Raw genomic sequence first — 11,268 nt, 5'->3', positions numbered from 1 at the left:
ATAGCCGACAGGGGCGGACCTGGCTTATATCCAGGCGTAGGCCGGGCTACGGCTCAACTTTTTACCAGTAGTGTAAAGTTTTTTATTTTTTTGATTTTTATACAAAGGACACCTCTATACAACTACGAGGACACCCCTCAAAGAAATTTTTATAAACCAATAATAAGCCCAGCTGGTGATGATGATACAAATCAATAATAAGCCCAATTAGAAACTAAATAATAAGCCCAAATAACTAAATAATAGCCCAGCCTTTGGAAATTGTATGTTTATACTTTTATTTTTTTCGTTGTTAAACTATGTCTATTGGGTATTTGTTTTACTTTATTTATTTATTGTCGTTTTTTTAATATTGTATGATTGCACATTGAATTTTTTTTTTGGATACCCCTGAGTTAATGTTCTAGTTCCGCGACTGATAGCCGACCCGGATTCCCAACATCATATCAAGGTTCGGTACCTGCGGTTCAATCTTTTGAAAATACATCAACTTTCGCTGGTAAATACAATTAACCGACCAATTTTGAAAATAGTTTTTCAAAAAGAGTTTTATAGATAGAGAAAACACGTAGGTAATCATTTAATATTTCTTGAGATTTTATCTTGTCACCAGTTTTATAATACTTGTCATACAGTCGTGAACCAGAAATCAATGCCGATCATTTTCAGTACTATAACTAGATATGTGCCCCGCCGCGATGCGGCGGGGGCTTTTTTTGGTGATTTTGTTTACAAACTAAGATTACGATAAATACCGAAACACATGTACAATTGTTTATTGTTTACATTTGGTAACCAAAATTAACAACCAACTATTTAACCTACTAACGACATAATTTTTTCTTCATTAACATCGTTTTCCCTAGAAAAGTGTGCTATAAGCACGTCTACTTCAACTTGTAATGCGGCTTGTTTTTGGCAGATGCTACTAACCAGTTTGGTTAGCTCATTAAGGTTGTTGTTAATTATACAGTCCGACTCTATAGCCTCTTGAAGGAGATTAGCAAACCTTTGCAACAGATCAACTGCAGTAGGAAAAAAAGCGTTGATAATAAAGTATACTAAAGGGTTAGAAGAAAAAAAAAACAGACTTCCAAAAGTAAAAGTATATATATATATATATATACATATATATATATATATATATATATATATATATATATCAACCACAGGTGTGAGATTTTAGTTGTGGGCTCTTGTTTTTAAGAATTAAAATCATGTACCTAACAAAAATAAACAAGTTATAATGTAACCTTCACATTTTGATTTGTGGTTTCCAAATGGGTCTGCATCATATTCTAAAGCATTCTTAATGAGGGTTCTGCATCATTTTCTAAAGCATTCTTAATGTAAGGGTTCTTCATACAAGGAGGAGGCATTACCGGACAACATAATACCACAGCAGATTGGGAAATGTAACCCTGCTTGTTTTTGTGAGGTTCTATTGCTGCTTGATTATCAGTTTCACTTGCTACTGGTAAATCATCTTCCAGTTCCAAAAGTGCTGTTGCAATGGAAAACGGTTCAGATAACTCTCAAAAAGGACAATTGATGAATGAGATTTCCAATCCTACTAAAAAAAGTTAGACCATGACACCTATAGTTTCTAAAGCTAACTTTCCCACTACTTCCAGCAATAAAAAGCAAACAGTGTAGGCTTCAATAAGGTAATTATGATAGAGCTTGCATACAAGCTATTTCAACAATAAATAGTAATCCAAGTATTAGAAAAGAAAAAACAAATAAAGGTAGCATACCTCATACATCCACCTTCAGTTGTACCAACCACGATTGTAGAACAAGGCTGCAACAAAGATGTTATGATACATGACTAAACCATAACCAAAAAACAAATATAGTTTCACTGCAAAACAAAAAACCAAAAATATGATGAAGACAACAATTGCAAATATATTACCTGAGATATCCAAGTTATTCCTTTCCATTACACCAAAACCTATACGATCCTATCTTTTGTTTACATAGAGTAGTAATTCTACACGCACGTAGCCACAGGACACGGTTTTGGATACAAACATAATAAACCGCGCCGACCCGATAAGAGATATATTGGCGAACATAGAGATAAGAACAAAATTGAAAAAATGCAACTAAAAAATCATGTTCGTGGGTGTGGGTGAGACGTACAGGTATAAACCCTCTTCGGGAATATAAAGCTTCTTTTGGAAGCTTACAACCCAAACACCACAAGAAACCTAAATAGCCAGACGGAAACACGTCAGACTTCACCGGAATACACTCCTCGTCGCTGATTTTTTTTGTGGCGGTCATGTACGCATCGGAAGTGAGAAGCAACGTCGTTCGCCTTCGGGTACATCACCGGAAACGATGGTCGTTCCACCGTCTCTCTATGTCTCTAAAATCCATATGGAACATAGAGCTTGCAAAAGTGTACAACTAACATAACCAAATGCACACCTTAAATATGCACGAAAAACAAATTAAGCCATAGGTACAACTACCTGTTTAAATAGTTTCTCCGACTATTGGTTGTCCTCAACACCTTCACGATCTAGTTTCAAAACCCCTGAACTCGAACCCTAGCCGCCATCACTGCCAATCTGGTTGTCGGAATAAAGACCTCAGCCGTAAGCCGTTGCCATCATCCCCTTCATCGGGTTATGGTGGCCGACTTCCTTTCTCTTTCATCGGTCTCTCTCTCTGATGCGACGCCATTCTCAGTCTGTCTAGATGTGTATGTATGAGTTTGGGGGCATGATTTCTAAAAGAAAAGGAATACGTCTATATATTTGAAAGAAACACCATTTAAGCACAAGGTACAACCTTTATAGCATAAACATGATACAAATTAGACTATTATATAATGATTAAGATACACATCAAAGTTTAATAACGCGTCTTATAGTTAGTATGACTACTGATATTCATTTTTATAATATTCGATATATATCAACACATATTGGTATTCTCTAGAACATATCTTTTTTCAATGTTATAGTAAGTATCGGTATTATTAAGTTTTTTTATTAGACTCCGAGCTCCCCGTTAACAAGACGCACGCGTTTACGTGGCACATGCATCCGCTATTGCGTTTCTTCTGCAAACACCCGACTCATAAATCCCCATCTCACTCGTTGCCGTTACAATTTCTTTTGATCTTTTCTTCCACCTTTCTCTCTCTATATCTCTCTGTACGTAAATCCCCAAACCCTAATCTAACCTAATCGATCTTCACATACTCATTCAAATCAACTTTTTTGCAGCCTGAATATGGAGACTCTCATTGATCTCGTGAACAAGCTACAGAAAGCATGCACAGCACTAGGCGATTTCGGTGATGAATCCTCTCTTCCTACTCTTTGGGATGCATTGCCTACAATCGCCGTCGTCGGTGGTCAGGTATATATGTAATTTATATGCAATTCGGAACGTATCTTGTATTGTTTTCGATGTTGTTGCGTGTAATTTTGCTGTATGGAGTTATATTTGTGTGTATAACTGTGTATAGTGTTATTGCTAATGTTTGTTGTCACAACTCTATTTGAATCATGAAATGGATGTGTGAAATTGTGGAATGTTATATGTATGAAGTTATTTGTTCGTGTGAGTATAGTTAGGGTTTTGTTGATTTTGAATGAAACTGGAAGTAGAAAGGTGATTGAAGAATGAAGCTATGTAACTAATATTGCCGATATATATATATAGGATTAGATTCAAGAGTGAACACTAGTGTAGCTTGCGAACTGAGTGAACTAATCCTGGCCGTACACGTGTGTAGATCAATGGCCAGGATTTGATGTTGAAATACACTAGTGTATTTTACGATTTGATGGTGAGATCCTGGCCATACACGTGTGTAGATCAATGGCCAGGATTTGTTCAGTCAGTTCGCAAATACACTGGTGTTCACTCTAGAACCCCACTTTATATATATATATGTATAAATTCTGCATGATATTAAAATTACCGATATCCCACCAATATCCCACCGCGATTGTCGATATCTCAAATATCGGTCCTTGACCGATATCCAATTTTTTACTACATTAACTACTTAGGAATGAAGTGAGAAAATAATATGATAGGAGAAGTTATGACTTGACAATGTGACATGAGTCCATGTGAATTTTGTAATAGATGTGAATTTAACTCGTAATAAGTGTTATTGCCGATTTGCCGCTGTTTGTTGTCACAAGTCCATTTGAATTCTGTAAGAGATGCGTAGAACTGTGGAAATTTCTGTAATTGTGTTTTGATGGTTTTTAAGTATTTGGTGTAATCTAGTTAGGGTTTTATGGATTTTGAATGAAAGTGGAACTAGAAAAGAGAAGTTATGGATTGACATTGTAACAGGAGTCCATGGATTATAATACATTTGCTTGTTTAAATATGTTTTTATTACTTTTGTGATGGAATGAACAAATTTGGTAGACCACTGAGTCAGGAATTTAGATTTTTCCACAATAATATAAAAAAATCGATAATATTTTTTTAGTGTCAGATTGTCAGATTAGAATGTAACTTTTTTTTTTAATTTAACAAGTATTGTTTATGTATAAACTAAAAACAGTATAATGGTATGAAGTTCGGAGTTAGGACAATATATTATGTTTGTTATCATCTTGTTTCTAAATATCTGAGAAGTCAATCAAATTTGAGCAAGTGCTGGAGATTGAACAAAAAGAATTCCTTCACTTTTCACATTAAGAATCCTGAATACAAAGATCCAACACTTAATTGAATGGGGTTAGTTAAACAAACGCCCCCTCCAAATGAATTAAAAACATTTAATTTAATGGAAAGACATTTGCAGGAATGGTTCATTCCGTTATTAATCGTACATGTAACATGTGTTCTAAACAGCGCTCCTAGATAAACTGGTAGTTCCCATTTGATGTGACTTATGTTATAAAAATGTTTTATGTGGACTTAAACTCATCTTAATTTCTTTTGCTTTCCACTTCTTATAAATTGTTTTTAGAGTTCTGGAAAATCTTCTGTGCTGGAAAGTATTGTAGGGAAGGACTTCTTACCTCGTGGCTCCGGTAATTAAACGTTCAATTCTTCAATTCAAATTTGTAGCATAAATCCCATATATAATTAGCTACAACAATAAAAACATCTATATCCAGGGATTGTTACACGGCGTCCTCTTGTTCTACAACTTCATAGGGTTGAAGAAGGAAGAGAACATGCAGAGTTTGCTCACCTACCAAGAAAAACATTCACTGATTTCGGTATGATTAACAGACTTATGCTTTTCCTTCTCATTTTCTAACATATATTTGCTAGTTTACATTTTTACTCGATATAAGCTGCAAGTTCTATCGAAATGGTAGCTCACTGTTTTATCTTGTGTAGCCGCTGTGAGGAAGGAGATTGCTGATGAGACTGACCGAGAGACGGGTCGTACCAAACAGATTTCATCTGTTCCTATATATCTCAGTATTTATTCTCCTAATGGTGAGATATAATTATGTTTTGCGACCATAAAATATCTTATCGGCAGCACTTGGTTACAACAAATTTATAATATATTTCTGATATTTCACAGTTGTAAACTTGACCCTGGTTGACCTTCCCGGTCTTACAAAAGTAGCTGTTGGTTAGTTTACAATACTTCACATCATTCATTTTGCTATTTTTGCTAACACTTTTGTGATCATGTCTTATATTTTTACTTTATATGGTCTTTGTAGATGGCCAGTCAGATAGCATTGTGAAAGAAATTGAGAATTTGGTACGGTCCTACATTGAGAAGGTATATTTTTTCTCAAATTTTCCCTAAAAACTGTAAATCAATTATGTGGGTGAGGATGTGAGATATCATAATTTAAGTGTTATGGGTCTTGTTTCCTTGCAGCCGAATTGCATTATTTTAGCAGTTTCTCCTGCTAACCAAGATCTTGCAACATCGGATGCTATCCAAATTTCTCGTGAAGTGGATCCGAAAGGTAATATATTATTACATCATCTCCATACCTTTTATTATTTATTTGTTTCTAAATAATAGTTAATAAATAAATAGTTCTCTGATTAGTTAATATCTTAATACACAGGGGAGAGAACGTTTGGTGTTTTGACAAAGATTGATCTTATGGACCAGGGTACTGATGCAGTTGATGTAAGCTAGCCTTCATTCTACAGTTCATGTTTTCTGAATCATGCTGCATATTGATTTCAATATAAATATTTAAGAATTGATTTTTGAGTAAAATGCTATTTTAGTCCTCAGGTTTGGCCAGTTTTGTGACTTTCGTCCAAAGGATTGTTTTTCCGCATCTGAATCCAAAAGGTTTGAAATCTTGCCATTTTCATCTGGCTTGTTAACTCCATTCATTTTTCTCCGTCAAGTCATAGGTATTTTCGTCTTTTTTGCTAACTTAAAGGGCAATTCGGTCTTTTTCGCTTTATGTAAAAAGACCGAATATCCTGAAAAAAGACCAAATTTAAGTTAAAAAGGACATAAATACCCCTGACTTAACGGAGAAAAAATGGATGAAGTTAACTAGCCGGATGAAAATGGTAATCCAAATGCGGAACACACACACTTTTGGACGAAAATCACAAAACTGGCCAAACCTCAAGGAAGAAAATGGCATTTTGGCTATAACTGTGAGGCCATTCTTTGTGCTTTGCAGATACTGGAAGGAAGATCATATAGGCTAAATTTCCCTTGGATTGGTGTGGTCAACCGATCTCAAGCGGATATTAACAAAAACGTTGACATGATTTCTGCTCGAAAGAGAGAACGCGAATACTTTACTAATTTGCCTGAATACAGTCATCTAGCTAACAGAATGGGGTCCGAGCATTTAGGAAAACTGCTTTCCAAGGTAGAGTACATCTTTTCAGCGCTATTTATACTTTCTTTCAAAACATATATAATTGCTCACTACATGATTCAACATTTCAGCATTTGGAATCTGTCATTAAGTCTCGAATTCCGGGCCTCCAGTCTCTCATTAGCAGAACAATCCTTGATCTTGAAACCGAATTAAACCGTCTCGGGAGGCCCATTGCTGTTGATGCTGGGGTAAATAATTAAAAATGTCTCGTATTCACTTGCTCTTTAACTCTTGATTTATATTCAAGATATCGTCTTCGTATTTCTGTTTTGTCAGGGAAAATTATATATGATTATGGAGATATGTCGAGCTTTCGATCAGATTTTCAAAGAACATCTTGATGGCATGTATGCATTAAAATACTTTAAGCATTTCATGTGTCTTGAGTTTTCTACTTTATTTTAACTTTTTTGATGAAATTAATAATATGCAGACGACCAGGTGGCGAAAAGGTGTACGCTGTATTCGATAATCAACTCCCTGCTGCTTTAAAAAGGTTACAGTTTGACAAGCAACTTTCAATGGAGAATGTGAGAAAATTAATTACCGAAGCTGATGGATATCAACCTCATTTAATAGCCCCTGAACAAGGCTATCGTCGTCTTATCGAATCTACGTTGATTACCATCAAATCTCCTGCCGAGGCGGTTGTTGATGCGGTATGTTCGCAAATATATTTTATTATTTTGGATAAAACAACTTGAAATCTTTGTTGTTTTACTTCTTTATTGGTTTCAGGTTCACAGTATATTGAAGGATTTGGTCCGCAAGTCGATTAAGGAGACCGCAGTGAGTCTGAAGGCCCTTAATTTTCCTTTTTATTTCCTTTTTGAAAGTGATCGCAGTTTTCTCTAATTGCTGTTGATGCTATTGTAGGAGTTGAAACAATATCCTTCACTTAAGGTAGAAGTTATGAGTGCAGCTTGTGAATCATTAGATAGAATGAGGATTGAGAGCAAAAGAGCTGCGCTACAGTTAGTTGACATGGAAAGCAGTTACTTAACGGTTGATTTCTTCCGGAAGCTTCCACAAGACGTTGAGAAAGGCGGGAATCCAACGCACTCAATTTTTGATAGATACAATGAGGCTTATCTTCGTCGCGTTGGTATGTATTATTAACACGAGTTATAACATTTTGGAGAATATTAAAGAAAAACTAATTTTTTGAATTAATACAGGAGCAATTGTATTGTCATATGTCCACATGGTGGTTGGAACTTTAAGACACTCGATTCCCAAATCCGTTGTGTATTGTCAAGTTCGTGAGGCCAAACGTAGCTTGCTCGATCGTTTCTTCACTGAGTTGGGGGCAAAAGAGGTAAATTTATGTTATGTATATATTAAATAAAAACAAAATGTCAACACTTTGTGTTTATTGTTATATAGTGTTTTGAATTTATTTTATTTGCAGGGAAAACAGTTGGGTAAATTGTTGGATGAAGATCCAGTGATAACACAAAGGCGTCAAAACATAGGAAAGCGGCTAGAACTATATCGAGCTGCACAATCTGAGATAGATATGGTTGTCTGGACCAAGTAGATTAAATCGCACCGTACATATCATTTTTGGATCATTTTTTGTTTATGAAACATGGATTAGCTACCATTTACGTTTATGTAACGTGGTCATTAGTGATGAGCATCTCTTAAACTATAACTGATATAAATAAACAATAACCTTAAACTATAACTGAATTAACCAATTAAATAACCGACGCCTAACTTCAAAATTTTGTTTAACCAAAAGCCAACCCACCATTCATAAACCAATAAACAATTTAACCAAATTGAGTAGATATGATTTTTTAATAACCAAATATCTTGTTTAAAGAATAACAAATCCGAACAAAATCACACTGTATGAAATTATTCCTTTTCGGAAATACAAAATGTAGAAAAGCCAACAAACTCTGTTGTGACCCTTAACCTTGAATAATAAATAGTGTCCCCCTTTTAACCCATTTTTACGCAATGCTCAATTATCACTCCAGCAAAACATGAAAACTTTTTCCTTGAATACCCCACATTGCAAAACAAGAAAACTATGTATGCAAGAAAAAAGAAATTGCTAATTTTCTTAAAAACAAATTTGTATCCTTTTTATGTATATTTAAAACACTTCATATATTGAATGAAAAACTATATATACACACAAGTTTTATTTGAGGTATGTAAATAACATTCATGAGTTCAATTAAAAGGAGGGAAAATTATGATTTGATTAACTGATGATGATGATTACCCACCTCCCTCATCAACCCACCAACCAGAAAACCTTCAAATCTAAGAAATCTTTTGAAAACAGCATCATAAACTTCTTACCCACTCATTCATTCCAACCTATCTCTCTTCTTGCTTCTTTTGTGCTAGTGATTCCCTTCGGTTTGAGATGATATCGGGCTCTCGATTCTGGGTTTTGGCTCTTTTCGTGGCGATAGTGGTGGTTTCGGTGGTAGGTGATGAATGCAATGAAGACATCAATAGTATTCTTCCTCTTCCATATGCTAATATGACACATATGGTGTGTAAACCGATATGGAATTCGTATGTTATTCGAGTAAGTTTTCTATGATTTATGGGAAGTACCTTATTTTCAAATATTTGAAATGGTAGTTATTCCAATAAATAACGCGATTTTATTTACCTTAAAAAACAGTTCTCGCAGAGCAAAGACCATGTTGTGACAATTGTATTATCAGCAATGTATACAAGTGGATATGTTGCAATGGGGTTCTCAAGGGACGGTATGATGCTAAACTCGAGTGCTATGGTTGGCTGGATTACCCGAAAGGGTACTCCAGTAATTAAACAATACTACGCCGAGGGCTTTAGCCCCTCGCAAGTAAAACATGATAAGGGCGAGTTACCCTTAACAAGTATTCCCCCTTTTGTCACGGTTTATGGTGGCAATATCCACTTGGCATATCAACTCAAGTACCCGAGTCAACTCAAAAGTCAACCCATCTTATTAGCATTCTCTAGCAAGTACCCGGAGCACCACCTTCTATCGGTTCACGACGACAAGACAACTATCCACTTGGATTTCTCCCAAGGTACGTTTATCAAAATCGATTATTTCGAACTAGTTTTGTAACTTTGTTGACCTTAAAAGTCAAATCTTTGACTTTTTTGTCTTCAGGTTCTTCAGGGTCAAAATCGAATTCAATTACGCCCTCTAACAATCTCCACCGTTCAAAAACGACCCATGGAGCATTGGGTTTACTCGGGTGGGGCATAATCTTGCCATATGGGGCTATTGTTGCTAGATACTTCAAGCACAAGGAACCGTTATGGTATTACTTGCACGTCGGCTTTCAGTTTGTCGGGTTCATATTTGCAGTCGCCGCAGGATTTGTCGGATTAAACATGTATAACAAGTTTAATTTCCATGCACCAGCACACAAAGGTTTAGGGATAACCGCCATCGTGCTCAGTGTCCTCCAGGTTCATAAATCAATACACATTTCACAAGTTTGACTTTTCAGGTCAAACAGACTGTATTTCAATTCCAAATTCATCACATATTTCTAAAAAAACAAAGAAAGATATTGATGGGTTTGCTAAATAAATATTGAACACACATAAAAAGAAAAGTTTTGTGTTGGAAAGTTTGAAAAGTTTAAAACTTTGATTGAATTTAATCAGAAAGGTTTGACTTTAAAAGTCAAAGATGTAGCATTAGTTATGTGTAGAGCATTTTTTAAATGTGTCTTGTATTTCAGGTTATGGCATTCTTCATAAGACCTGAAAAGGACAGCAAGCACAGGAAGTACTGGAACTGGTACCATCATTATGTTGGAAGAATTGCTCTATTTTTCGGATGTCTGAATATACTTCTAGGAATACAACTTGCTGATGCAGGGAGTTCATGGAAGATCGGTTACGGGTTCGTTCTTGCTTCGATCATACTTACTTCAATTGTCCTAGAAGTTTTGAAGCTGAAAGAACCCAACAAGTTTCCTCCAAATCCATCATTCCCATTGGATCCTGTCCAGTAGAGGTTAAAGATTGTTGAAGAAGAGAGTTTTGTACAGATAGACAGAAGATTGGTATTGGTTGGATTCATGTTGTATTTGATGTTATCAGGTATACTATACCCCGTGAGGATGTGATATACTTGTTTTTTGAGTGATTGGAAGTAATTTTGGTGGGTTTTTTTTTTTTTTTGTCTGTTTTAAAGTTTACAACTTATGAAGTTTATATCTTAGTTACCAAATGGCTTTTAGCCTAGTCAATGTGTGTGGAAAATTGTTAATTCTTAGAGGTTAAGGGTTCTGATCTCTTCGTGGACAAAGGTATAATGAAATTAATCTTGATTGATGGGGCGAATTCATGAATCATGAAAGTAAAAAAACATTGTAATAACTTTGATAACAATGGATTTACAAGTTAATAATAATATAATCACATCATTCTATAATAATATTATATTATACTA

The 11,268-nt window shown here is 35.2% G+C and overlaps 2 protein-coding genes across 3 annotated transcripts; both read left to right on the top strand.

The window, feature by feature from the left end:
• The first annotated feature begins 3,161 nt into the window (after positions 1–3,161).
• On the top strand, positions 3,162–8,466 carry LOC110917910 (dynamin-related protein 5A). 2 transcript variants are annotated; one of them, XM_035984919.1, is made up of 16 exons: positions 3,162–3,381; positions 4,964–5,027; positions 5,115–5,219; positions 5,344–5,445; positions 5,537–5,587; positions 5,682–5,743; positions 5,846–5,936; positions 6,042–6,106; positions 6,624–6,818; positions 6,899–7,018; positions 7,107–7,177; positions 7,264–7,489; positions 7,569–7,619; positions 7,707–7,935; positions 8,009–8,148; positions 8,242–8,466. In XM_035984919.1, exons 1-16 carry the CDS (start codon positions 3,253–3,255, stop codon positions 8,368–8,370), a joined length of 1,830 nt encoding a protein of 609 aa, XP_035840812.1. In that variant the 5' UTR covers positions 3,162–3,252; the 3' UTR covers positions 8,371–8,466. The 2 variants fall into 2 exon arrangements, with proteins under 2 accessions (XP_035840812.1, XP_022018043.1); XM_022162351.2 differs by lacking the exon at positions 7,569–7,619.
• Positions 8,467–9,065: 599 nt separating this feature from the next.
• On the top strand, positions 9,066–11,060 carry LOC110917909 (cytochrome b561 and DOMON domain-containing protein At3g61750). The gene is made up of 4 exons (XM_022162349.2): positions 9,066–9,387; positions 9,487–9,883; positions 9,970–10,274; positions 10,553–11,060. Exons 1-4 carry the CDS (start codon positions 9,220–9,222, stop codon positions 10,826–10,828), a joined length of 1,146 nt encoding a protein of 381 aa, XP_022018041.1. The 5' UTR covers positions 9,066–9,219; the 3' UTR covers positions 10,829–11,060.
• The last annotated feature ends 208 nt before the right edge of the window (positions 11,061–11,268 follow it).

Source organism: Helianthus annuus, chromosome 16, assembly GCF_002127325.2.
Source record: "Helianthus annuus cultivar XRQ/B chromosome 16, HanXRQr2.0-SUNRISE, whole genome shotgun sequence".
Classification (NCBI taxonomy): domain Eukaryota; kingdom Viridiplantae; phylum Streptophyta; class Magnoliopsida; order Asterales; family Asteraceae; genus Helianthus; species Helianthus annuus.
Note: the sequence above shows the minus strand (reverse complement) of the source record. Positions and strands in the feature narration are given on the sequence as shown.

Excerpts from the sequence above, each read along its gene's own strand:
- LOC110917909 (XM_022162349.2), top strand. The coding sequence starts at position 9,220 with ATGATATCGGGCTCTCGATTCTGGGTTTTGGCTCTTTTCGTGGCGATA. Across the intron at positions 9,388-9,486 it reads GGAATTCGTATGTTATTCGA|TTCTCGCAGAGCAAAGACCA; the intron begins GTAAGTTTTCTA and ends CTTAAAAAACAG. Across the intron at positions 10,275-10,552 it reads TCGTGCTCAGTGTCCTCCAG|GTTATGGCATTCTTCATAAG; the intron begins GTTCATAAATCA and ends CTTGTATTTCAG.
- LOC110917910 (XM_035984919.1), top strand. The coding sequence starts at position 3,253 with ATGGAGACTCTCATTGATCTCGTGAACAAGCTACAGAAAGCATGCACA. Across the intron at positions 5,028-5,114 it reads CTTCTTACCTCGTGGCTCCG|GGATTGTTACACGGCGTCCT; the intron begins GTAATTAAACGT and ends ATCTATATCCAG. Across the intron at positions 5,744-5,845 it reads TACGGTCCTACATTGAGAAG|CCGAATTGCATTATTTTAGC; the intron begins GTATATTTTTTC and ends GTTTCCTTGCAG.